At 38.8% G+C, this 27,599-nt stretch overlaps 1 protein-coding gene across 23 annotated transcripts in view; it reads right to left on the bottom strand.

Annotated features, from left to right (window-relative positions):
- Positions 1-1,297: 1,297 nt before the first annotated feature.
- TRIP12 (thyroid hormone receptor interactor 12) overlaps positions 1,298-27,599 on the bottom strand; it is a 146,087-nt gene continuing 119,785 nt past the window's right edge. For 16 of the 23 annotated variants that reach the window (XM_041767694.1, XM_041767701.1, XM_041767697.1 and 13 more), the window contains 17 exons: positions 27,154-27,305; positions 25,541-25,713; positions 25,091-25,164; positions 24,810-25,009; positions 23,873-24,000; positions 22,438-22,589; positions 21,643-21,785; positions 20,168-20,324; positions 18,453-18,551; positions 12,004-12,118; positions 11,322-11,476; positions 10,107-10,271; positions 6,973-7,137; positions 5,495-5,608; positions 3,526-3,620; positions 2,519-2,622; positions 1,298-1,843 (listed from right to left, as the gene is read on the bottom strand). In XM_041767694.1, coding sequence (XP_041623628.1) covers positions 1,647-1,843; positions 2,519-2,622; positions 3,526-3,620; positions 5,495-5,608; positions 6,973-7,137; positions 10,107-10,271; positions 11,322-11,476; positions 12,004-12,118; positions 18,453-18,551; positions 20,168-20,324; positions 21,643-21,785; positions 22,438-22,589; positions 23,873-24,000; positions 24,810-25,009; positions 25,091-25,164; positions 25,541-25,713; positions 27,154-27,305 — 2,388 coding nt within the window. In that variant the 3' untranslated portion in view covers positions 1,298-1,646. Of the gene's footprint in view, positions 1,844-2,518; positions 2,623-3,525; positions 3,621-5,494; positions 5,609-6,972; positions 7,138-10,106; positions 10,272-11,321; positions 11,477-12,003; positions 12,119-18,452; positions 18,552-20,163; positions 20,325-21,642; positions 21,786-22,437; positions 22,590-23,872; positions 24,001-24,809; positions 25,010-25,090; positions 25,165-25,540; positions 25,714-27,153; positions 27,306-27,599 lie in introns of those variants that run through there. The other 7 variants (XM_041767698.1, XM_041767699.1, XM_041767704.1 and 4 more) reach the window with 2 other exon arrangements.

Here is a 27,599-nt window from a genome sequence, read left to right as displayed (position 1 = left end):
AACAAAGGGATTTCTACACCAATTAGATACTATTTTGGAACAGTCTGTAAAACAAGAGAATTGATTTCTCAAAGTTCAATAAAAAAAAAAAAACAAAAACCAAAACCAAAACCAAAAAACACAATTAGCTCATGTCTCATTTCCAAAAAGATGCATTATGGAAATTCTCTCAAACTGATGCAACAGTCTTAACTTTGAACCTTAGGAAGAAAGGAAGGAAGGAAGGAATCTCCTCCCATTTTCTTTCCATATTTTATGTTCTTCAAGTCGCTATTATAAATTCTTTGAATGGCAAAATCAGCCGTGATGCAAATCACAGCGACATGACCATTTGCTTGCACGGAGATCTACATCTACGCGATGGCAAGTTATGCATACGGCACAGAACTAAAAACAAAAAAGGTGAGGCAAACTTTTATTTATTTTCAGGTAAAAACATGAACCTGATGGATTGATTATTGCAGATCTGAGAAACCAGCACATAAAACAGCCGGACAGAGCATTGCGTACAGGTGCTTTCATCGGTGCGGAGACAAAGTCTGAACTGCCTGGCCCAAGTCAGGCGTGGGAGGAGGAAGGGAAGGGGAGGGCGGGAGGGAGCAGACTAGGAACAAGAACTTAAAACAAGGACGAGGGAGGAAAAAAAAAATCCTTTTACTCCAACAGGGGATGAAAACGGCTAATTTTAAAACCTTACATCGACGCAGAACGCTCTGGTCTTAGGATATTAAACACCGGCCAGCCCAAGCCATAGACTTTTTTATAACCTACACAAGAGAGAGGCGTGAGCTCTCCCGGCCTCCAGTCCAGAGGCTGCTGTGGTCGCCAGAATCACCGTGTGAACGGTCCTAGTGCGTCACTGGGCAACGGCCAGCAATACCAGCAATACCCGACGGCTCTATTAGAACTAACCTACAAGAAGTCTACCAAGCAACAGAGGCTGAGTTCTATTGACAGTATATTTCAGTTCAATGGATTTTCAAATTATATCTTCATTTGAGAGAGAACATGGAACGACAGAAGCCCGTGGCTAATGAAAACGGGACCACCGTGAGTGCTGTATACAAAAACAAAAACAAAAACAAAAACAAAAACACAAAACAAAAAACCGTGTAGACTGCAGACAGGACACGAATCAGGGAGGATATTAGAGGCGAGTGAAGAGCACACAGAGCTAACCTACGAAACCGAACTGGTCGAAAACACGGGAGCTTGAATTTCTGTACGTATGTACAAGAGTTGTCTTTGGAGGAAACAAAACTGCAGACTTAGCTCGATGGATACACACAGCCCAGAATTAAACTGCACAGCGACATTTATTGTTTCAGCCTGGAAAAACATCCCTTTTTTTTTTTAAATTTCACACAGCAAAGCAAGTTAAAAACTTCACTCATCAAATAAATGATAATTTAAACAAGAACTTGCTAAAGAAACCTCATCACAACAACGTTTTAGGGCCTGATCACTTTTAAGTCCATGGGGCCATTAATGAATATCAACCAAGTGTCTCTTGTATAATCTGCAAGCCGTTTTTCCTACAACAAGAAGGCGTAACATGTTTCCTTGACTCAGGTGATACATTTAGAAAAGAAATCATGATTTTTTTCTTTTGCTGTAACAGGCAGACACTGTAGTTCTCGTTGTGATCAGGAAAGATGGAATGACTGCTGCCCTTCTCTCGCTGCAATCAACAGTTTCTCACGCATGATGTCAATGCTCGAGTAGTCCGGCAACTTAAGGTAGTTCACACAAGTCATTACAGAGGGCAAGAAGTCGTCGGGGTTCTCCGTGGACTCGAAGGTCTTCCGGACAATTGTCAGAGGTGGATTTAGACTCCGGAAGCCTGATGAAAGGGGAAGGAAGAAAGACCAAGGAGCTCAGTATGTTTACGGGATGCATACAGCCAAGGCGGAGAACGTTCTCTTTCTTAACCAGGGGACAAGAATCAGTCTGGCATCATGAACATGCCCTTCTCTCAGGAAACACACACTGCTCTGCTGTGCCGCACGCACGGGGTGCTCTTTCTGGCTTGGCAGCTAAACCTCCACAGTCCGTAAACGTTTGAGTGTATGGAATCTGGTATCTGCTGTATTTACCACAAAGAACCCTGGGGTTTAATGAGGAGGCAAACGGTTCCTTGGGCTTTCTGACTTTTCAGAGGACGCACTCAACTCCTATTAGGACTGACTCACTTCTGGGAAAGTAGACTTTATAAGGTATTCTCATCTAGGAGCCCGTAATGGACACATGGCCTGAGGATCTGAATTTTATCTAGAAAACTAACATCACGTGTTCATTAACTAACCTACTTCAATGTGTTTTAAGACAATCCCTATGAATTCCCTGGTGGCGATAGCTCTCATGTATCACCAAACTGAAAATTCAGAAGCATTACGGTATCAGAATGACTACGAGGCACTGTGAGTCCAACACAGAATAGCCTGCTGTTGGTACCCAAGTGTCTGCCTGTCGGACACTCCCGCCCGCACGCCCCCCTACAGAACAAAGGCATACCCACCTCCAACAGGCAATCTTGGGCTACCTGTCACAAACTGGAGAAACAACCTCTGCTGCTCATTATCAAAACTACTGAGAATCTCAAACAAGAACTTCACAGCCCGACTACAACAGAAATAAATAACCACAATTATTTCTTATATTCAAATACAGTTTTGAACACCACACAAGGCAGACTCTCACAATAAGCTACAAACCACCAAATTTAAATGACTACCTATGAATTCACATTACAACACACTCTGAAATCAAATTTGTTTCTGTTGTCACAGTGGGAATTCAAATGGAATGGTTACTGTACTAACAAATAAGACTTGTAGGGGATTATACAGACATCTCCCTTTCACTATACAGAAAAATGGGTAACGGGGTGAAACCTGTGTTCTCCCTCCATCCCGCCCCCCCCCACTCCCTGTCTATTTTTGCAAAAATGCTTGATAAAAGCCATCTTTGGATCCTAAGGTCTTAACAGAAACGAGGCCTAAATATCAGAAAGACTCCTTTAAAATAGGTAGATAAATTTAGGGTGCCTGGGTGGCTCAGTGGGTTAATAAGCACCTGCCTCGGGCGTAGGTCCTGGGATCAAGCCCCATGTTGGGCTCCCTGCTCAGGGTGGGAGCCTGCTTCTCCCTCTGTCCCTATGCCCCTCACTCATGCTTATGCTCACTCTTTCTCCCAAATAAATTATTTTATTTATTTTTTTTAAAAAATTTTTATTTATTTACGATAGTCACACACACAAGGAGAGAGAGAGAGAGGGGCAGAGACATAGGCAGAGGGAGAAGCAGACTCCATGCACCGGGAGCCCGACGTGGGATTCGATCCCAGGTCTCCAGGATCGCGCCCCGAGCCAAAGGCAGGCGCTAAACCGCTGTGCCACCCAGGGATCCCAAATTTTTAAATTTTAAATAGGTAAACAAATTTTAAAATGTTTATAATGTGTGCATATACACACACACTGCCACATTCTTAGCCATAAAATGAAAAGCCAGCAGACCTACTACTTACCTGTCATGAGTATAACCGTGGTCCGGCCTGCAGCACTCCATCAGTGTCTTCGCATCCCACGTGTCTGCTTTACTGCCGCACAAGAGCTGATCCAGCTGTGTGTTTATACAACAGTAACAAGTTAGTAAGACACGGCTGCATAACTGAGTGACAACTCACAGGGCATGTAGTTTTGCATTATGCCAATAGGATACAGGCCTATGTGTACCAAATAAGAATATCCTTTTTAGCATCAAAAAAGTCTGCTCAGGACTTCTTCTTTTTTTTTTTTTTTAATATAAAGTGCTCCTCTACTATATTTATACAAATCAATCTTCTCTTCATTTGCATTAATAGGTACACTGCCCATTTGCAGGACTGGGTCCAAAAGAAGCCTTTAATCACAGACAAAAATGTCCCTGAGACAAACCCTTGGTTTAAGTTTTCCTAACTCTTCTCATGTCTCTAGAGGCTTTAACTTGATAATCTACTTCTATCCAGGGAGATTCCATAAATCCCATTTTCTAGAAATATGGGGGTATACAATAATAGAAGCGAAGACACAGACTAAGCTGGAGAGAGAAGTGGGAGAAGCTAAACAGACACAGCAAATGGGCAGCTTTCTCTCTGAGACACAGACAGTTGCCAGATGGCTGGCTGTGGCGGCACAGGGACCAAACTAGCTGTTACAGGGGAACGTTAGAAAGCAAGAAGGGCTTGTGTCTCCTTGGACAATCTAACATCAGTTTCCAGTTAAACCACTGTTTCTCTGATAACTGCCCATCTTTGCAACGACTGCATACTTTGAGAAAATCCAATTCAGGGCGTATAGTATTTAGTATCTACCTCGTGTCCCTCACTGTCAGGTACTTTATGCATCCTGTTCAGTAAGGCAGAGATCATCTCAATTTTATGGATGAGGCCGCCGTCTAATCAGATACAACCACCTAGATAAGGTCAGACGGTTAAGTGCTGGGAACCAGAATTCAATTCCAGGAGCAACACCTGCTGCTTTCAATACCAGGTGACACTCAGTGCCTGCCAGTGTCCCATACACGACCTGCTTCAATAAGTAGCAAACTGGAGTGGACATAAAAATTACAATGAACATTAAAATGCTGAGTCACTCAGAGATATCTGGATTCAGCCAATAATAAGTGTGTATTCTAGTTACCACTCAAATAATAAACAAAAGGGATTCCCAACTGTCCCTTTCCGTGCCATCTCACCACTAGGGAATGGTTGTTCAGATTCTTGCTGCACTTAAGATGGCTGGAGGACTGCACTTAAACTCATGTTCCCCCTTCTCAAAGGCATTTGCAAAAACTTAAAACTTCAAGGCCTGCCTCCAAACATTAAGCAATGTCTCACCTAATACAGGAAGTTCAGGTTAGAAAAAAAGTGGGGGATCCCTGGATGGCTCAGCAGTTTGGCGCCTGCCTTCAGCCCAGGTTGTGATCCTGGAGTCCTGGGATTGAGCCTCATATCGGGCTCCCTGCATGGGGCCTGCGTCTCCCTCTGCCTGTGTCTCTGCCTCTCTCTCTTTCTCTCCTGTGTCTCTCATGAATAAATAAAATCTTAAAAAAAAAGAAAAAGAAAAAGAAAGTGTGCCCTCCTCCCTGTCCCTGCCACTACTGTGGACTCAGGGCCCCCCATGCCAGCGACAGAACCGCAGACACCTGCAGCACATCCCCTGCTGGCCAGGATGCAGGGTCATGTGACAGGAGGCTGTCTGCTCACCAATTAACACCAACCCCACACCCTAACAGCTAAACTGTATTTAGTATTTATATAACATGTTATTTATAATTAGTATTTAATACTCTTCTCTGCTCAGGAAATGGTCTTTATTTCCCAAACCTCTTCCCCCTTCCCCCAAGTTTTCCTGTTTGCAACAATTCTTGGCTATATGGCTTGGGGACAGCTCACTAGATAACTACAGAGACACACAAGGAGCAATGACCATTTCTTTTAGACACCAGCTACTCACTTCTTCCGGGTAGAAGTACTGAAGATGACTAAGTGGAAAGACGGATTCAAATCCATCTCTGAAGGAATCAAATTGCCTGGAAACGCCTTCATTTAGTGCCCAGAATATAACCAGCTGCAAAAAGAAAGGTCTTTTAGAAACCATGAGAAGATTTCATATCTCCTTCTTATCCAATATGTGGCAAAGTACAGTGAAACATCCTTCCCGATCACTTAAAAACAAAACACAAGTTATAAGTCTCTAAAATAGCTCCCAGAAAACAACAGAGACCTCTCAGGTCAATTCTAACCCCAGGGGCCTGGTCAATAAGAAAACATAAGACAACAATAAACCGCTGGACATTTATATTTAGCGTGTTTTTAAAATTCATTTACGCAGAATCCCGATGGCACAGAATAATACCAGATGAGAAGCAGATAAGAGTTTCCCAAGAGGAAAAATGTTATTAAGAAGCTCATGTTTCAAGATTCACAATTACCAACTGTTAAGTATTCTGATTTTTAATGTGAAATTTTTAGATCTAAATCCTGACAAAGTTCTTAGAAGCCAACCCTTTTGCAGTGCACCCTCATTTACAAAAAGGCCAACTACAGAAATGCAGTCACATGAAATTGAAAAGTAACAGAAAGCATTTGTTATTGGTCCAAAATAATCTAGCCATCGACGACTTTGGCTAACCCACCGGGTTCAAGAAATAAGGACATATTCAGATAAAAATGAAAACCAAAACATAAGTGTTATTACAAATTATTTTCAGAGAACCTTAATCTGGATGTTAACTCATCATTTACCAGTTGGCTAAAAGGTCTGCTTTCTCAATGTGAGGAAAAGCAGGTAGTATGAGCACACAGTCCTCTGAATATTAAAGGAAGTGTGGATCAGTCACAGAAATGTTGGAGACCTCTGCTATCTATGCTCTTTCTCTACCAGGTGAAGAAACCAGAGCCATCATTTCTATATAAACCCACTGAAGGCTGCTGGAAAACCTAAGTCTGGGTGTAGATGGTATTCTATCTTGAACACAATGCTCTTTCCACTTGAGGTCAGAAATGAACCAAAAGAAAACTTTCCAAAACTAGTCAAGAACCACAACTTATCTGAAAGTCCTCACTACACCCAACAAACGTGTGTGTGTGTGAATTCTATCAAGTTAGCAACTCTGATAGACAAAATGCAGCTTAGTGAGAACACAAGCAATAGCTCCTTTTCACTGATTTCTTTTAAATGAAGACAGCAAATTTGAGGTCATATGAGATTTCGTGAACTATCTGACCTGTTCTCTCAAAAGCAGATGGAAGCTAAGGCCTGAAAAAGTGGATGGGACACAGCCATTATGTGTGTCAAGACTCTCAGCTGGGCAGGAGAGGCAGCTTCCTAGGACAGGTGCTTTCTCTCCCCAGGAATAGTGCCAACAGGAAGTCTTGAGTTCCCACGCCAGCATTCCCCTTCCCTCCCTGAAAGGTGCCCCGATTACATACTCTTAGGTACTCCTCTAAATTGTGGATGGTGACTGGTATGTCCTTTCCTCCTTTCTTCAGTTCAATGTTGGGAAACCCTGGCAGCGTGAAATCCAATCCTAGATCTTCAACTGAGCAGCCATTCATAGTCAGGGTTTCTAACGCATATTGTAGACTCTCTTTGGTCTAAAAAAGGGGGGGGGGGGGAGGAAGGGATGTCAGACACAGTCATTCAGTTGGTTCTGTGTCTGTGTTTATAAAACAAAAGCTAGGCAAATACATTTTATGAGTTCCTTCTGCTCTTACAGTGTTTCTTTTTGTATCATTATTTACAAGTGAACAAGTCACATATCACAAAGGAAATAATCTTAAATACTTAAGAATCCAATTATTTTTATATAGGCACAAACAAGATCAGGAAGTGTTCCTTCAACATGAGATGTCTGTCAATTTGACCCTATTTCAAATCAGATTTCACAGAAAGTGATCATCACTTAAGTGATGGTCAATTTAAGAGTGCCTATAGAGCCAGAAAAGCTTTTCCTAAATTCTATATTAATCTTAATGAATCCAATTATATACATAGTTAATTGCTATATTATTAATAATATTAGTTGATTAGTTAATTCCTTAGTTAGGAAACCATAAATACAAATAATGCACTATCTAAGGAACAGTAATTAACTTTTGTTCCCTACAAAGTCTAAAGAACACCCTGGAGATTCCTTATTCAATCCCATCAGGACTAGCATAACAGATCTGTATCTACCTAATAATGCTGCAATGAAAAAGGTTCCTCAAGTCATACTCTGAATATAAAAGCAATTATTAGTCACTTTGTTAAATGCTTAAGAATACTAAAGGGTTATATAAATAGATACATACTCTTAGATTAGAAATCTAAGACCAACATGCAAAACTACAAATGGTACCCGAAAATTAAGGTATCTGGTATAGGAAAAAGCAGCGAAATCGCTTTCCAAATTGGAGATACCCCCGAATATGAAATTCCTAATGGCTCAACAGTCCAGGTGAAAGAAATTAGTCAATTAAACTAAAAACAACGAAACAAAAAACGAGGGAGTTTTGATTTTAAATTAGTAATTTTTAAAAAGGAAATGAAAGCCATTTAGGATTCCAGATAATTCAGATGCAGAAGAGGTGACAGCAGTAATATTAAGGAACAATCCTAATCTGTCCTCTTCTGTATAAAAGCCCTGTTGAGGTCTTTTCCACCTCAAATGAATGATTGGAAAACACCAGAAGGGAGGCCTTTCATTTTACATTTATAAAGACTAGATGGTAATCATCACCATCTCTTAAATGTTCTCTGGCTGGGCTGCAAAGCGCTCAAAATTGCCCCCTACCTCTTGCACAGTCCATGGTGGTCACTGCTATCACTGCTATGCTCAGGCAAAGTCTCTTCTCCTACAGCTACTTAAGAAACATCTTATTTATAAAGGTTTACATTATAAAATGCTATCGTTGATAGGAATCTAGAATATAGTGTCCCCCAGATGTTTAAAAGGAATTTGCTATTTATTTCTTCAGACCTTATATTAAATTGAAAACTAACAAGCTTTAGGCCATTTCCCATGTATCTGTTAAGAATTTAAACTATCAAGTTTGTTCCATCTGTATACTTTATAAACGATGCGGTGAGGTGCTCCAGAATACCACCATTCCCCATGTGCTGGGTGAAAACTGGTTAATACAGTAATGCAGTTTCTGGAATGTGGTTTCTATGGTATGCACTTTTATATTTTTATTTTTTTTATTTATTTATTTTTTTTACTTTTATATTTTTAAATTGACAACAACAAAAATAAAGATTAGAATAAATCTCAAAAAAGAGGAAAAGAACGGATGGAATATTGCAAAATCTGTAAGAGTGAAGGCTCCAGAACAAACAGCCTGCGTGTGAATTCTGCTCCCCTCCCACATTCTAGATATGTGACCTTGGCAGGTTACTCCACCTGTATCTCCCCTGGGTTTCTCATGAGTAAAAAGATGACTAACCATAATATCTAAGTCTCTGAGGGGTGCTGTGAATTAAATGAATTAAGATACATATGTGGCACTTGGAACAGTGTCATGAATTTTACTCTTTCTTTCCTTCCTTTTTTGGGGCCATTATTTACCTAAGAGATGATTTCAAATTAAGATTGCATTTGTTTTTAAAACTTTCAAATCTGCTAGGCATAAAATTGATTCTAAAAATCCTAAAACAATAGATCTTCAATAGATCTTCTAAAGATGTACTTACTTGGCCTCTTTTAAATGCCAATTTCACTATTTTAATAAACAAACTTATTTTTCCAAAAATCACCAATTAATAAGGGAGATAAAATTAATTCCCTTACAAAGAAATCATCTTCTCCAGTAACAAGGCATTCTAAAACCCCCATCTCTCTACAGCTCTTCTCCAGTGTAACAGGAGATGGGACACTTTTCCTACAGAATCTCCTCTATTCTTATTTTACATAATTTATAAAATCGGAATTAATTTAACATTGGTCCATTGTTGCCTGCCCAAATATAGCTAATTAAATCTGTGCCACTGCTTTTTAAATAAAACCTTGTCTTCCTCTAAGGTCTGACACGGAACTACTACTAATCTCCGACTGGGTCAAATAATTTTTAATCTGTTATTACTGTAATAAAAAAGCCTCAACAGGTGTTACTAAGAAATAGTACACCCACTGTGTGTGTACACCCACCATGACTTTTAAAACTATTTTCCTAAGATTGTTCTATAAACAAATGATGGACTGCTCCTAAGTTAAGCCACCTTTCTGGAAAGAATGTGTCCTGAGAATAATTTTTATTGATTCCAATGCTTACTAAAAAAATTCAGTATGATTCAGTATCGGCCCAGATACATAATGCCCATCTAAAATTTAATAAATAAGAGCCTTATGGGTTCAAGTCAGGAGTATATTTTATTAGTTAATCAAGCTATTATTACAGGTCAACTTACCCATGTGAAATCGTTTCAGTTATTCTAGTAAAAAAAAAAAGAAAACTAAACTCTTCTAAACTAAAACATTAATATAAAATAATAATTGGTCAAATATAAACCACTTAACAAAGACCTCATCTTGCAACATTAAGAAACTGATCCACTTGACCATTCCCTCATCTTCTAAGCTTACCTGGGATTTATCTTGCTCAAGTCTTTTCTTCTGTCTGACAATGTCTTCTAGGTGATACACTGATCTGGCTACAACTGGGTCAATGTCAAACAAATCATGCGATGTCAGTGAAGTTTCTTGCCTTAGCATCCACTTATAAAAGGGTAAGCCAAGGGGAAGGTCCACCTGCAAAAGAAAACACAAAATAGTCTAACCGTCACGCTAAGCTTCTAGAATTGTCTCAGTTCTATAACTGACATCTTAAGAGATCGTTATAAAGGTTAAGTAATCCAAACCCCCCTCTCCAAAAAAACACGTTTTCTAACTGTTTTTTTCATTATACGCAACTATTCCCATTTAAACCCAATTTGGGGCCCTGATACTGTGAGAATTTTAGTTCACTGAAGAATCCTATTTAAACAGACCTTGAAAAGGTTATCTTTAATGTTGGACATATATTCTCCATAAAGGCCTCCAACCTGAGACATGTTTATAGGAATCTTACTCTATTTGCGGCCAAGTAATTGAAATTCCACTGTAGTCTGTATTACTAAACATTTGAAAGAGGTTAAAAACAAGAACCACCTAAAACTGAAAACTTGTAACTTTTAAGATAACTCATTAACCACCCATTCTGCAGGCACAGCAAAAATGTCAGGTTGGAAACTTGACACTGGATGAAAGACAATGTCTTCTACAGACTGACCAAGTATCCCAGAAAACGTGAGAAGAAGAAATGAAGAAAAGGCTAGAAACAGTCAAAGCTCTGTGAATACTTAGTTCACAGGTTATTTTCACTCTAGCATTCCAATGACCACTTAACCGCAGTTGAGCTGCAGAAAGCTCAGGCTTTCCTAAATGAATTTAAAAATCTAGTAACATACTTTAAAACCACCCTTCACGTTGCCTGATTCTCTAAACCCTTGCTACTAAAGCAATGGTTCATAACAGCAATTTGGCATCACCTGGGAGTTCGTATGAAAATGTGAAATCCTTACTGAGAAAAGCAGCAAACAAAAAAGGAAAAAAAAAAAAGACAATGAAGACCGTGGATTCTTGGGCCTCATCCCTGAATCTCAGAATTAATTTTTTAAATAGAACCTCTGTTAAATTCATATACACATTAAAGTCTGTGAAGTACTATTTTAAAAATAAAGTACAGGGGATTCATATAGTTTTATAGAAAACTATACAAATACAAAAAAGTTGTAGACAAGCAAATACTCTTAAACTTACCAATCTGAAATCCATGATAGCCTTGGCCATTAATTTTCCTAAGAAGCGAAACTTCATTTTAACCTTTGCGATATGGGCCGGCTTAGCCGTCCGACCAAAAGGAAGCGCAAACAGGCCCTGGAGGTTTTGAATATACTTGGTCCCTTCTTGGCTTCCTATAAAATGATCAAGTCATAAAACTTTAGATGCTATTTCCCAAAACAAAACAAAGCAAGACAAAACAAAATGTGGTAAACTAAGAACATTTAAAAAATTCAGAATTCTCAAAATCAGACAGCAGATCATCATGGGATGAAGCTCTCTAGAACGGAAGGCTCTAATTTGATAAAAGAGAAAGCAAAGGCTAAAAGGAATTAAAGGTCAGAGAGCATGGCCTTCTACTAGAAATTGTATCTATTTAGGGGGATCCCTGGGTGGCTCTGCAGTTTAGAGCCTGCCTTTGGCCCAGGGCATGAACCTGGAGTCCCGGGATCGAGTCCCACGTCAGGCTCCCTGCATGGAGCCTGCTTCTCCCTCTGCCTTGTGCCTCTGCCTCTCTCTCTCTCTGTCTCTCATGAATAAATAATTAAAATCTTAAAAAAAAAAAAAAAAGGGAAAGAAAGAAATTATATCTATTTAATAAATTATAAAGGCCCTTTTTCCTGATCTGAAAAACACAAACTGACTTACAAATGAATATTACCTTTTGGATTGCTGAGAGTCACTTCTTCACCTCTCCAGAGACCCAAGTCAGCTCTCTGAAGTTCCTGAGATACAAGTGCATAAAACTCCAGTGTAGGCCCAAGACCTGTACCAACCTACATGAGAACAGAAGTAGAACAATTTCAAATTTTCAGAACTTTTGCTGCCTTTTTTTCCCCACAGGCCAACCTTTTTGCAGTGTGGATAACTAACAGCAACAGTTTATTTCATGCATCATTTCCCAGACTGTCCTGACTATATTCCTTCAGGATCGGTCACCTAGAACAAGAAAGCCACCCTTTATTACTCCCTAGGACCCTCACGTTTTCACTGTATGGTTCAGTACTGTTGTAGTGCTCTCATCCCCAGGGAGTAAAAGATGGCTTTGTCCCAGCATATATCTTCTTCTTTGGGTGAGCTGTTAGCCTGAAACCAGCTCAAATGTCATCTCTTCAGGAGATGCCTCCTTTTCTGCCAGTTGCTCTGCTCCTTTTTCTTTAGACTCCTATTTTCAGCTAAGTACTTTTCACATCACATAGCCGTAATTTTATTATGTGCTTGCATTTCTCACTGAAGGGTAGCTTTAATTCACCTTTGTACTCTCTTTAGTGTCCGGACACACAAGAGGCTTTTAACAGAGGTTTGTTGAGGAATACAGGAATAAGGGAAGGTCAGATCCATGCTGGCACGCACCGGGCTAACTTAGCCTCGGAGAGTTTGTCAGTGTTTCTCATGCCACACAGTGCCCTGGAAACTCCTGCGAGCTTTATCAGCATGTATGCATGGAGATGGTTGAGTGTGTCCTGAGGAGTCTTGCTTGATAAGTCTGGTTTAGAGCATGGCCGCTGGTATTTTTAAAACCAGCTTCAAAGTGATGGTACAGCCTCAAACGAAAACCCCTCCTCCGTGGGACATAGCCTGTGTCTGTTTTCATAGCCTAGTTATTCCTTCCTGTTCTATCCAAGTCCTACCAGCTCGGACCATAAATTAGGTATGCAGCTAATGACCAGTTAATATCATAGTTTATATAAGCACATCAAACCATAGTCCTGAGCAAGAGAACCAGAGTTCACTTGGAGATTATTTGCAAATAATGGGCATTATCATTATAATAGTTACTTTTAAAAAGTATCCCAATAGCTCAACAGATTAGATGCAATCCAACGAACATTTTGATCAAACTCTGCAAACCATGATGTTATTGGGTTGGCTGTGATAACACCTGGGCCCACGCCCGTCCCTTTCTAAGTATTTCATAGCAGTAAATGGCATCTGCATTCACCCAGGGCTCCAACAAAACCCTGGCTTTTCTCCTTTTTTACTCCACACAGTCCAAGTAATCATACACTAGCCCCCCTTCAAAATATATTCCATACTGGTTACCAGCATCATTAACCCTTAATCTGGTCTATTTATTGCTAAAAACCTCCCGCTTGGTCTCTGTACCAGCGCTTGCGGCATTTCAGAGTCCAGCCTCAGTGCTGAGAGGATAACCATCTCACTCAAAGCAGAAGCTCAAGTTCTCACATGGCTTGCAGGTCCTCAGTGACCCCTCCTATAGCTTGACTCCTACCTCTAGCCAGTCATTCTGGAAAGGGCCAGGACTCTGCCTCAGAGGTTTTGCTTCTCTGCTCTTTTCTTAGAAACTCCCTTCCCTAAATGGTAATGACTTGCCTTGGCTCAAATGTCCTTACATTACCTATCTCCTCCCCGCTTTGATCCATCTTATTTTATTTTTCTTCATCATGCAGCCTAACATACATATATGCATAAGTACATGTACACTAACCTCTTCACACTAAAAAAATAAAAATAAACTAAAAATAAATTTTTAAAAATTGCTGTGTGATGGTAGGAATTTTTGTGTACTCTGTTCTCCACTGAATCCTGGGTACTGGAGGAGAGGAAAAGAGGGAAAGAGCTACCAAGAGAAAAGAAAAGCTGCAGTAACAACTGATTTCCACCAGGTGGTGCCTTAGAGCCACTTAATTTTCTTCTCCCTTTAGGGTAATTACCACTAGGCCAAACACAAATCAGAAAATCAGATCAGTCTAATTCCTTCATCCAAAGAAGGGACTAATATTTCCAAAGGTAAAACAGACTTAAAATATTAAACGGCACGGGTATCACTGTAAACACATCACCACAGTAAATCTCTGTGACGGTGGTTATGAGTAGGTCAAAGCTTCTCTGGCAATTCACCCAGCCAGGTATCTGTTCTACTCAGCCACTCCACTAGAAAGGTAGGTACACTGTTTTTGCTCCATTTGTTTTTAAAGGAAAGAAAATTATAAAGCTTTAGAAATACATGTTTTGACAACTTGCTGGACTCAAAACTTCAAAAAGTCTTTTTCTTTCAAAAGCTAACATACTAGTGCTTTCACATGACCGTGCTCTGCTGTTAATCATTATAACATCATGATGAGAAAGGCCCATTCCTTATGGCCCCGTTGAGGCCATCACTGAGAATGTTACATCATCTGCCCAGCCTTATGGTCAGTGACTGTTGGCGCCAGGCTCCACAGTCCACACTCCTAACCCTTCACCATCCCAGAGGGTGGTCATTTATATCCCCAGCTGATGCTGGGGCTTAAAGACTCTCTGAGCCCAAAGACTGGTTTGGGTCTTCCCTGGCATAGCAATCACCCCTGTTCTAGATGGGGCCCCTTTTGATTTGGCATTTTGAGTTAGGATTCTTCTAGAGCTAGTCTGAAGTCTTCCTAATGACCACCTGCAGACTTGTATGGCTAAATCTGATTTATGACCTGAGGTCCTTTGTATATAAAAAGTCAGTACTCCTCACAACCCTTATTCCCCAATGAAATCAACTCCTGGAATCTTTTCCATAATCAGTAAGTAGGATCCAGCAATAAAAACTAAAATTAGGACTTCTGTATCAGTGACTGAATCCCGATGATCCTTCAAACACTCAATGTGATGCTATTCTGAATTTGTTTAGGTTGCACATGAGATACAATCTGAGCAGAGCCATGAAAGATGCAAGAGGGAAGGAAAGACAGACAGTCCTGGCAAGAGTAAAATGTAAGAAGCAAAGTTAAACTCAGTAAAAGAAGTCAGCTGGAGCAGAGGCCTTGCAGTTTTAGAAGAGGAAATAGAAGCACGTAAACATCTAAAACATGGTTATCCTCTGAGCAAGAGGCATGATCAGTGTGGATTCAAAAGACCATCCCAATTGCTTATCCTAGCAGTCAAGGCCTCCACTCCACCTCCCTCTTTCCCACCACTTCCAGAGCAGTCACTCCCTTCTGTCACTCACTACCAAGCCCAATCCTTTGCTCAAGCCACAACGTTTGGGCCCCTAATCCTCCCACTCTCTTCCATCAAGGTCTAAATCTATGGTCCTGCCCACACACTCCAAGACAGTAGGACCTGTCTGAAAGCCTTGTTCACTTGACACCCATACCACTCTTCAGCCACATTAATTTATACCTTTGTCCTACGACGTACCCCACAACTACGCTATAGTCCTTTGACTATAGGAACTCTGCCATAAATTAGATCCCTAGCACACTGTATTCTACTTCCCAGGTCATAACTACTTCAAGTTTTAATTTTGATGACTAAATACTCCCAAGTAACTTTTCAAAAGTCTTAATGAGAAGATGAAAATGCTTAAGAAAATGAACAAAAAAAAAATCAATCATAATTAAAATTCCTTGGATAACTATACGTAATATTGCAGATTGTTTGAGGTTGTACTTTAACTCACATTTTATAGACGAAAAAACTGAGAGGCAGAGGGATTGGCTATTATAAATAAATAATCAGTATAATAGAAGGTTTGGGAATTTTAGGTCTGTAAGAGTTTCAAAAGTCCAAACATTCTTAAGTTTTGTCTTAAAAATATTTAGGGAAAAGAGGGAGGAAGGTATCCACAAGAGACTCAATATTTCATGGTTAAAATACAAAGAAAACCATTATTTGAATATTTTTGATGAACTGTTGTGGCTGTTTAAAAGTGCCTCAAAAGAAATACATGACAAAAGTTAGAAAGGAAGTCAAGCTGTTTTTTTTTTTTTTTCCCCACAACCCACACCCACACCAATTGTCTAACAACATTGGTTAGTGAACTATGCTCTGGCCCACTTCCTGTTTTTATACAATCTGCAAGCTAAGAGTGGTTCTTACAATTTCAATGGTTGAAAAATCCTGAATATCAACTCACCACATGTGAAAATTATATGAACTTCAAATTTCATTGACAATAAAATTTTGTTGGCAAACAGCCAGGCTCATGTGTATTAGGTTTTGTCTATGGCCACTTTCATGCTTGTACAAAGGCAAAAATGGAGTACTTTTGATGGAGACTGAATATTTACTATCTGGCCCTTTACAGAAGTTTCTCAAACCCGGGCTCTGCAATAATCTTAAATGATCTATTAAAAAGTTATTAGAACTAACATTTATGAACATCACAGAAAATAAGGCCAAGATACAAAAATCACCTGTATTTCTACAAAATAACAGGAACTGGAATACAAGTATGGTATCATTTTACATATCATCACAAAACACAAAATATGTAGGGAAAAATTTAACAAAGTATGTGCATGAAAGACCTCTAGATTTAACTTAATGAAGTGATACTGAGAGAAATAAAAATACCTAAACAAATGGAAGTCTACATGATGTTTAAGAAGTCTAAGACTAGACACAATACATGTCAATTTTCTCTCAAACTGATCAAAGTTCAACACAATCCCAATCAATGTCCAGTGAGATCTTCTGTGGACACTTACAAGCTGATTCTAAAATTTACTTGGGCCTGAGAATAACCACAACTCTGACAAAGTAAAGCAAAATTGGAGGATTCATTACAATTTATAGTTAATTGTGAAGATCTAGTAATCATGAGTATAGAGTAGCAAAGAACACAAAACCCAGGAATAGATACAAATATTCATAATCGACTGTTTTCAAATAGGTGCCAAGGTCATTCAATATGGGACAAGTATAAGCCTTTTCAAACAAAGGGTGCTGGATAAAAGGAATAGCCTATATTTAGGAAGAGAGAAAAAGAACCTTAACCTCTTACACTATATCTAAAAATTAACTAAAAATGGACCATAGACCAAAATATGAGAGCTGAAACTATAAAAACACATGGGAGAAAATCTCTGAAAACCAAGGGTGAGGGAGAATTTCCTGGGATAAAAAAAGCACAAACCAAAAAATAAAAATTGATAACTGGACTTCAACAAAATTTAAAACTTCTGCTCTTCCAAAGACATTTCATGAGGAAACTGAAAGATAAACCACAGAGTGGAAGAAAATGTTTGCACTCATCTCAAAGAGACCTTGTATCCAGAGTAATAAAAGAACTCAATCATAAAACCCAACACTGGAAAAGTAGACACTCCTCCAGAGAAGATATATGAATGGCCAGTGAAACAAATAGGAATGAAACTATTATTAATCATCAGAAAAATTCAAATACAACATAGTAAGATACCACTTTAAGCCACCCCCAACCCCAAATTAAAAAGACCCAAGGGTTGGTGAGCATGGGACCCAATGGAAACTCTCATACTTCATCACTGCTGGGAATGGGAAATGGCAAAGCTACTTGGGAAACAGTTTGGTGTTTTTCATAAAGTAAAAACATATCTTACTAAAAATAAGTTTGCAATTCATCCCTGAAGAATTTACCTAAGAGAAATAAACACATATCTATACAAAGACTTGTACACAAACGTTCACAGCAGCATTATTCATAAGTGTCAAAACTGGAAACTAAAATGTGCATCATTTGGTGATGAAACATTTCCTGAAATATCTATACAATAGACTCTTACTATTACTGATAAAAGGAAACAAATTGATACAGGCAACAACATGGATGCATCTCAAAAGCATTATGCTAAGTGCGGGAGAAGAATAACACAAATGACTACAAACTACTACTATTCCAACCTGCACATCATTTTAAAAAGACAAAACTACAGGACAGAAAATAGACCAATGGTTGCCTCTGGGTGGGGGTAGGGCACAAAGTGGTTTAAGAAAACAGTCCGAGGTGATGGGATTTTTTTTTTCTCCATCTTGATGTGAAAAGGGTTACAAACTATACATTTAAACATTCGCATTCATACAACTAGAATTGTAAATGTTGTAAGTGTGCGTTTATTATCTGAGATTTCTTTTGAAAAGCAGTTCAAACATTTTGAAAGGTATGCTTAAAACATCCTTTTACTTTATCAACCTAACAATTACAAGCATTTGCTCTTACACAAGGAAAACACCTGTCTTTTTATTATACACTTTAGCTTTGGAACCTGGAGAGCTTCAATTTTCCAAGATCATCCAAAACAGAGCAAATCTCCAGTTTCTAGATAAATTTCCCAATTGTCTCTGAATGTTTCAGAGGACCAACAAAGTCTTATTGAAAGTACATATTAGGCCAAAACCCGTCCACACTCATGAGCTCACCTCATTTTCATACTGGATTTCTAACATGGCCCGTGAGCTACCGAGATCCTGCATTACAGACTCCGCTTGTTTCAGCAGCTCCTCTCTGTTCACAGTACGCTAAAAAAAAAACAAAACAAAAAAAAAACAAAACCAAAAAACAAAGTACATGAGGAAACTATGCTCATATTACACTTTAATAAATAGGTGGCATTTTCCCAGAGTGCAAATAAATGTTAAAAGATTCCTTTTAAGATTCACTTATTTGTGTGAGACAGAGAAAGCATGAGAGAAGAGGAGAAGAGAAAGAAGAGAAGAGAAGAGAAGAGAAGAGAAGAGAAGAGAAGAGAAGAGAAGAGAAGAGAAGAGAAGAGAAGAGACACGTGAACCTGTGCAATCTAGTGCAGGGAGGGGAAGGAGAGAGAATCTCAAGCAAGTTCCATGCCCAGCATGGAGCCTAACTTGGGGCTTGATCCCACAACCTGAGATCATGACCCCAGCCAATAAGCACTGAGCTGAATGAGACAGCCAGGTGCCCCAAGACGATTCCTTTAAAACCATGCCTCAGAAAAGGTTACGGTAAGAAAGAAGTAGCTGCATTGCTACAAACATGGGCAGCAAAGCTAAGTGTTAAGCCTGAGTATTATCTTGAGCCCATGGCAGGTTCAGAAAATTCACAGGGTGGAGAAGAAAGGCTATCTATCTGTACCCTTGCCAGACATCAATGCAAGTCAGGGCTACAGCTGCATGGAATCTCCCTGAGCATGTTTACAGATACATAATGGAGAGATGGATATGGAGGTGGTAGGTGAGACAGGTGAGCTGAAAGACCCTGGCTCCAACCTGCAGGGATCCTACAAGCACAACTACAAATATCTACAAATAAGATTCATGGGGACAAGACGGGTACTGCCATTTTTCCAAATTCTGCCAACACCACTGGTGACACATTCCTAACACTACAAATAAAGATAGAAATAGCAAGGCTCTGCAAAACAAAAAGTATACACGTATATTTTACCATGCTCTTCATTCCTTCTAATCTCTATTTTAGTGTCATTAATAATGATTCACACTGGTCTTGGAAAGACAGCCTTAGGTAAGAATCCTCGGCACAAAAGAGGAAGACAAACAGAGATGTCATTAAGTAAAAAGGGGTGCTAGGTCAGAAATGTAGGACAGGGTCCCTGCCGAAATGGCTCAAGAGAGGTACAGTCACAGCTCTCAACATGGTGCCAAGGTGAGAAGCCCAGGAAGATGACATCAGCAACACAGGGGGTGACGAGGCTCAAGCCAGGAATTTCATTCAGAATCTTGTATCGCTCATCTCTGATGGGAGTGATTTGAGAAGGAAGAAAGTGAATCTGGTTAATGCTACCTACACACTGCATAAGGGAGACTATAGAGTGAGTTCCTAATTTAAAAAGAAAACACAGCTTTGGTGAGAGAAGGTAAAGACTCTTTCTTGGCATGAGCATTATGGCAACTGATAAAGAACAGTAGAAATTATTTCAGAACTAGGAAAAAGGGACTCTTAAGTGAGGATGAAGAAGAATCCCACAGAGCCTGGTTCCAAGAGCTTGAGAGGAAGCCATGGCTACTCCAGATGAGAGATACCTGGGACTGAGTTATAGCTCTGCACCACCAGGCCCTGCTCCCATGCACCACATCTCCAGTAGTTCCTAGTTGAAAACTCGGAGAGATTTATCTTTAAATATTTGGGAGGAGAAACTTACTTTTTTTCTATCCAATCTAGGTGCAACTCTGCTATCTTGAGAATCCGACTGGTTGATTTCTGGGTTGGTATCAAGTAATCTTTGCATTGCTCGGTCCCGATCAAATGCAGTTACGTAAAAAAGCATTTGCCGGGTATCAAAAGGGAAGAAAAATGGGCTGCAAAAAGATGTGACATAGATTATCTGAATTAGAATCTAAACCATATAAACCCCTACATTAGAAACCATTCTTGCTATGAAAGAATAGGAATTAAAAATATAACCAATAAAACCAATAAGAACAGTCTAAGGCAAACTAATTTTGAAGAATGTTCATAATTCTAGCATTAAATTTCTAAGTGATTAAGTAAAAAAGCATTAAGTAGTTTTTACTGTGAAATATGAAATCCAACTATTAAAATCCTAGACTTTAAACCAGGTCTATTTAAGATCTTCTTTAATCTACCCAAAGACCTACAGGAAGTGTAACATGACTAGTAAATCCTACTTTTAAAATACAATTCACGACACTGCCAACGCATTCCTGTACCATATAGACATAAATAATGATGGCTTTACTACTTTATAATTTTCTTTTTTTTTATTTTTATTTTTTTTTCTTTAATTTATTTATGATAGTCACATAGAGAGAGAGAGAGAGAGAGAGAGAGAGGCAGAGACACAGGCAGAGGGAGAAGCAGGCTCCATGCACCGGGAGCCCGACGTAGGATTCGATCCCGGGTCTCCAGGATCGCGCCCTGGGCCAAAGGCAGGCGCTAAACCGCTGCGCCACCCAGGGATCCCTACTTTATAATTTTCCTCCCAGCTTTGGCATTCCTAAGTCACTCAAACCTGCCAAACGGCCATGCTGTTTTCCAAAGAATGAACACTACAATAACATAGGTCCTACTACCTCTGATGATGGATTTTGGATTTTGATGTAGGGTTTTGGAAGTTCTTGACAAGAGATGTTAAAAGCACTTTCTGTAATAATGCCAATATTCTGTTTTGTCTCCTACGAGTAGCCACATAAGGATGTGGCTAATGTGACTAAAAACTAATGTCTAATTTACCTAGTTTTCGTTGATATAAATGTAAACAGATATATGTGGCTACTAACTACCATATTGATCAGCACAGTCCTATGGTCTCTGAGAATGTAAGTTTGGACTCAAACAGGCTCAGAAAATCAACCAACTCTACCTTTTGAGTCCAAATTTATGAAGACAAGAGTATTATACTCTCATCAAATATCCTTGCATACCTTCCTATTTCATACACACATGCAAACACACGGAAATCTTTTATCAGCCCCAGCTAGCCTCCTCTGGATAGACAGCTACACTAAGTATTAAGCAAGGTGATATCAAATATGATGTTACTTAAACACATTTAAATAGGTTCACTAAAGACTATGTTTTTGTAACAAAATATGTAAAGACCAACATGAGAATAACATACTCCCAAAGCCACCAGTTCAGAAATGATCATCTTACCAGGTTTTTCCTAGTTCAGTAAGCCACGTTGGGATATTTCCTGTCATGATTACTAAAGGATCTTGAAGCTGCCTATTTGCTTTTGCTGTCAATTTACTGTTAATAAATTCACTAGTTGGAATAATCTCCTTGCACATTGCATTCTGTAAAATGTTAAAAAAAAAAAAAAAAGATCTACATGTAGTAAAACATTAGGATTATATTCACTAACTCCTTATCTCCAAATATGTATGCAGAGTGGTTCCCAACATATGATACAGCTTCTCACTCAAGTGCCCCCAACCCTAATGACAATTTCTACAAGGTACAGCTCTACCACAACCCCTGCAGGCCACTAGTACTGATCCAATCACTGATGGGGCAGCTAATGTTTTGTGCAAGGCCAATTCCGTCATCCTTCTCTATATTATATAAATATCAAAAGTAGCATTCAACTTTCACTTGACTTTTTACTTCATATTTTATCTTAGACAAACGAACTTTCCCTTAAATGTACTGGAAGAATTTTAACTATAAATTCACATTTGTTCTTCATGTGGTGCAGCCAGGAAGAACACTGATCCAAGACTGTAGGCTGGCAAAGGAAAGTGGTGGAGGAGCTCCTACTGATGAGGATGCTGTATTTCACTGGGCTATGATGCCTGCATTTAACTGCAACATCATTTCTGTTTCTAGTACAAGAATTCATCAACCACTATACTAGGGGTAATGATTTATATGTAGGTAATACTAAGGGTAATAACATGCATGTGCAACACTCAATGGGTAACTCCATGAGTGGACCACATTACTCACATCATACAAGTAATACCAGTATCGGCTGATGGCGTGTAAAACTCTTAGAAGAAGAATCACATCTAAGGACGGGTCTTCAAAAGTTATATTCTCAGGTGGCGAGGAGATGAGGTAAACTTCTAAAGGATTGGATACTGATGGGCATACTCCATCTAGAGTGCAAGAGATCAGAGAGAGCTAAGTTTTGATCCAAGTTAGAAAACCTATGCCAGTGGGGCTGGTGTAATCTTATCACCCCTAAAATAGTGACCACAAGTTGTAAAGATCTAATGTTTGGCCTCCTATTAGAACACGGATAGCGAACATTCTTCCCTTTTACCTTATACATAAACCAGACAGGCTTATGAAAATTTTCCTTTCCTCCCATATCCAAACAAACCATAAGGGAGAAAAACTGGATCCTTTGCATTTATTTTCAACAGGAGCAATGGCTAACAATAAAACGGCCAGAGAAGAATAAAGAAAAAATGTTTAAATTTAAGTTCACAGTTCTATATAAATTTCCTAGATTTTTAATTTTTATATCCAGCTTAAAATGGGCATGTAAAATAGACAAATATTCCCAACTGTGACTCTGATAAGAGATTTGGTTCTTTAATCCAAGGCTTAGGATAGGACATACTCATGGTTTCCAAGGGGATCTAAGATTCTTCTCTTTGTAGACTTTACTAAATAATAGCTTAGGCAGGGGTGGGCAGGGGGTCAGGGGCTGAAACTGTTGCCATTTACTTTAATTCAGCAAAGGAATTAAAAATCCTATCACTATCACTACATAAAGGGCGATTTTTAACATCAAAACATAGAAACAAAAATCTCAAAATAAAAACTGTTTATAATAGAACTTCGTTTTATGGAAAAGAAAACAAAACACTGTTACAATGTCCTTATTTCTGTGGACCATAAAAAATCTCAGCAATTGACGCTGTTTGTTTGGAACTTCTGGAAAGGAGGTTCCATGGAATGACCCAGAGCCAAATGCTAAGGCATTGGTACCATCACATAAAAAAGAAGGGGAGTAAACAAGCACGCGTGGACTGGAAGAAAAACTACGAAAGAGAACAACTGGGAGGTGCTACTCCATTGTGTAGTCATTCTTGTTCCCTGGAAAAACTGTTCATTCCTTTTGTAACTGTTAGATTTTAATAAATGACAAAAATGAAGGGCCCCCCTGACCATGATCAGTCTCTTCTTTAGTAAACGTGCTCTACTAATGAAATTTGTTTTAGCCTTCATTGAAACATAAGTTTTTCATGGGAAGAGTGTTAAGTTTTTCCCAAATTTCTTCCCAAATTTAATTTTCCAGGTACTTTAACTTTTCATTTGTGGTAATTTCATTGTTTCTAAATTATATCCAAGGACTTCACTGCTATATATAAATCATTCTTTTAAAATTTCCATGCAAGGCAAGTTGTTTTCCCCTCCCGTATCAACTTACCATGCCATAACTCATCGTGCTTTTTTGCATTTCTAGGAGATGTTTTTGTTGGAGCCGTTTGGGCTCTTCCTCTTTTACCACCAACACAATCTTTATTACTTTCTTCATCCTCTCTCACGGGTTTGTACCTAAATTGATGGGAGAGTATGTAAACTAAATGTAGATTTAAAAATAAAAACTATTCGATAGGGGCCTAAAAACTATTCTACAGGGGCTGAAAGTGTGACCTACAGACACCAGAGTTAAAAGAAGAACTCTGAGATCTATCCTGTTTCTTGTATTTAGAAAATTACCAATAGCACTGCTTCTAGGAAGAGACCACACAGAGTCCACCATCCCAGGAGGGGCCACCTGAGGAACTCCAGGGGTAGTTCAGAGAAGAATGGCTCAATTTATTTATTTTTATTTTGTTAAGTGGAGCCCAACACAGGGCTTGAATTCACAAACCTGAAATCAAGACCTGAGCTGAGATCAAGAGTTGGCCACTTAACCAACTGAGCCACCCAGGCATCCTGAAGAATTGTTCTCTTTAAAAATAAGCAGCATTCATAAACAATGCAGAAAGCTACACCCAAATGATTCTGAGGATACGGAGATGACAAGCTTCTTATTACTCAAAAGGAACATAATCTTATAGACATGTTTTTGTCTTATTTAAAGACCTAAAACAAATCTAAAAAGCTGATGTGAACTATGATTATTGCCCATGAATACGTAATTTCTAGGAGACATAATGAAGGCAAATACACATACACCTGTGTGCACATACATGCATTTACGTACACACAGATAAAATATTTGAAGCAGCTTTTAATAATAACATGTAAGATTTGGGTTCCCTCTCCTTACGTAACCCAGCCATTAATATGAATTCCAAAACACAGAAATAATATATCAAAGTAGATGAAAAAGCAGATGAAGTCATTTTCAGACTTGCCATATTGTATGAGTCTTTGTCCAAATACCAGCTCTTCCCAAAGGGTTGCTCTCATCATCTGTGGACTCCCGCTCATCCTCAGCCTGAATACTGAACTGCCGGACTGCCTGATATACAGTCATGTTATATGGTAGCAAATGTTCTCCAATATAAAACTGTAGCCTGTGCCTTACGTTTCCGGAATTTAAGAACTGAGCGGCCTAAATGAAGCAAAAGAAAATACATTTAAGCTCCAGGCACTCGACTGTGTGCATTACAACATGGTGAGAATAGCACCTTACCAGAGACTCGTCTATTTCCTCATCAGAGCCATCATCATCACTGTCTTCATCATCTTCTCTTACTCTTCCATACCCTGAGAACCAAAAAAGGCTGTTAAACTAGCAGTTGTATGTCACAAAAGCCCATGTATACTGGTTACACTAACATACTCTTAGAAAAAAGTGTGTATTACACTTTGACCGATGTACCAGAAAGAGCTAAGAAAATTGTCACATACAAAATGCCATTTCTATTACATTACGGTCCAACAAGATAAGTTAACTTGTCACTGAAGTATGTCCCTTGGAAGGTTGTCGTATTTCCACATGCTATATATATAAAATGAATGATGGAAACATAAGTTCCTGATGCTAGTTTTAACAGGAGCAGCAATATACAGGGAAATATTTGTACATTCCCTAATATTCCCAGCCCAAATGTATGTATAAACACATAGACAAGGAAAGTACCTCTAACTACAAGGTATCTCTCAATAGCTTGTACCAAAGCCAGGGGATCAATCTTGACCGGCCCGCCCTTCCACTGCTTCACATTTGCACAGTCTGGATGTCTTTGTAACTGGCATTTTAACTGATGTGTGTTGAAAAATTTTAAAGCCTGTGATCCTCTGTTGAGAGAAAAGCTCAAGATAATTTGTGAAAAAAAAAGTTATTCTATTATTTTCAAAATCAACATAATTAATTCAAACCAAAGCTAGACACTACAAATTGCATTTTATAAAGGCAAAAAATAAGCACTTACCAGTTATGTAAAAAGCCAGCAATTTAAGTTAGCGAAAGTTGTTATAAAGAAATAAAAAGGGTGTGCATGCATGCATATGTAAACATTAAATCATCATTTGATCTCTGTCATGAGAAATCCCTGTGAGCAGAAATCCCTGACCACTGAGATTTAACTATTTCTCCAGAATAAAAGTTCCTCAACCATTTGAGCATGCTTACTTATACAGTATTTTGCCATTGTCTAACTGAATTCTATGGCTTTAAAAACAAAGGGAAAAGCCCTGTTTTTTTTGCGTTCAAACATCTCTGCTATAGAATTACTTTAAAAACAAACGTTTAAAATTTACTTTGCTATATTCTTTTGAATGAAGCCAGTCTAAACCTGGTAATATTTAATTGCTCATTTCTGTAAAGGGCTGATAACAGTTAAGACACAGACAAGCTTAAAAAGCAGTTATCTGTAAGACTCCATAAGGCATGCAAATAGGGGTATGGGAAAGAATATTCCATTAGGATATAGATATATGTAAACCTACATTATTTTATACAAATCTGGGTAAAAAGGAAAAACCTCATTGTTTTCTCAGGCATAGATGAAAATGGCCCCAATATTTCAAAAAATATTCCAGGACAGTATAATGATCAAAATTGAAAACCACATTCCATATTAATTTTCAAAGGCAGAAAAAACTCTAGCCCACATAGATCTCTTTATCGGTCCAAAAATGCATACTGTTTTAATAAAATGTTTTCAAAACACAACATATTGTGTATTTTAAAACCAAACTAATTTCTTGTTTTTATAGGCTCCTAGTCATAATTTTCCAGAAACCTTGTAACATCAAGTAAAATACAATAATAAACTATTACAGTGAATTCTTTCCATAAGGCTTAAGTTCGGTAAAACTGTGATATTACGGAAAATATACAAAGTTTTAATGAAACAAGAAAAGTTCATATTCAACACTTATTTGTTAAAACCCTTCAAAGGTAGAACCACTTACATCACATAGAAAAATCACAGTATTGCACAGAACGCAATTTTATTATCTAGATCAACAAAATTCACGGAGAGAAGAAATAGACATTAAAATTTATCAGTTTTAGGAACACTAAGGTCTATCACAGGTTGCCAACATAGCCACTGGGATAGGTATTTCCAGAACATTAAGTTCAGAACATGGGGAGTGCTTTTAAAAATAAAAAGTCCTTTTCTTCAGTCATCATGACCAAATGGTCTTTGGACAGATGAAGAGGTTACTAGACCTCTTGCCTCTCTACATCAATAAAATTATCCCCACGCTCCAATGGCAAGGGCACGCCCAGGCAGGGATCCTTACCTGCCTCCTGTCCCGTTCCCACTGGGGAAGTCATGTACTTTGACTGGAAACTGTTCCATCTGGCTGAGGCAGTTGTTCATCTTGTGAACTAATGCCAACAAAGGCGCATTACCCACTGGTTCTACTCTTCCAATGGGCTCTTCTCCAGGAAGCTAAAGTTATAAATAAACCAACAGGTTAAGCAAGGCCTCTTGAAAATGGAACACTCCTCAACAAGAAAACTTAACAGGCAATTTTACAAAAGAGAGCCATTCATCTATTCTCTTTTATCTTTTTTGATAGATTTGGTTGGAATGATTATTTCCATATAAATTACTTCAGAGAGAGACTCTTTGTAGAGGTCCACAATCCCGTATTCGGAATTCCTCAATCTAAAAGGCTTGAAAACACAACTTATTTAGTGGTGAGATCTGACTCCGAGAGACCTGAGGCCATCTGCAGTCTGT

The sequence above is a fragment of the Vulpes lagopus genome, chromosome 8 (assembly GCF_018345385.1).
Source record: "Vulpes lagopus strain Blue_001 chromosome 8, ASM1834538v1, whole genome shotgun sequence".
Classification (NCBI taxonomy): domain Eukaryota; kingdom Metazoa; phylum Chordata; class Mammalia; order Carnivora; family Canidae; genus Vulpes; species Vulpes lagopus.
The sequence above is the reverse complement of the archived record's forward strand: the minus strand, read 5'-3'. Positions and strand labels throughout refer to the sequence as shown.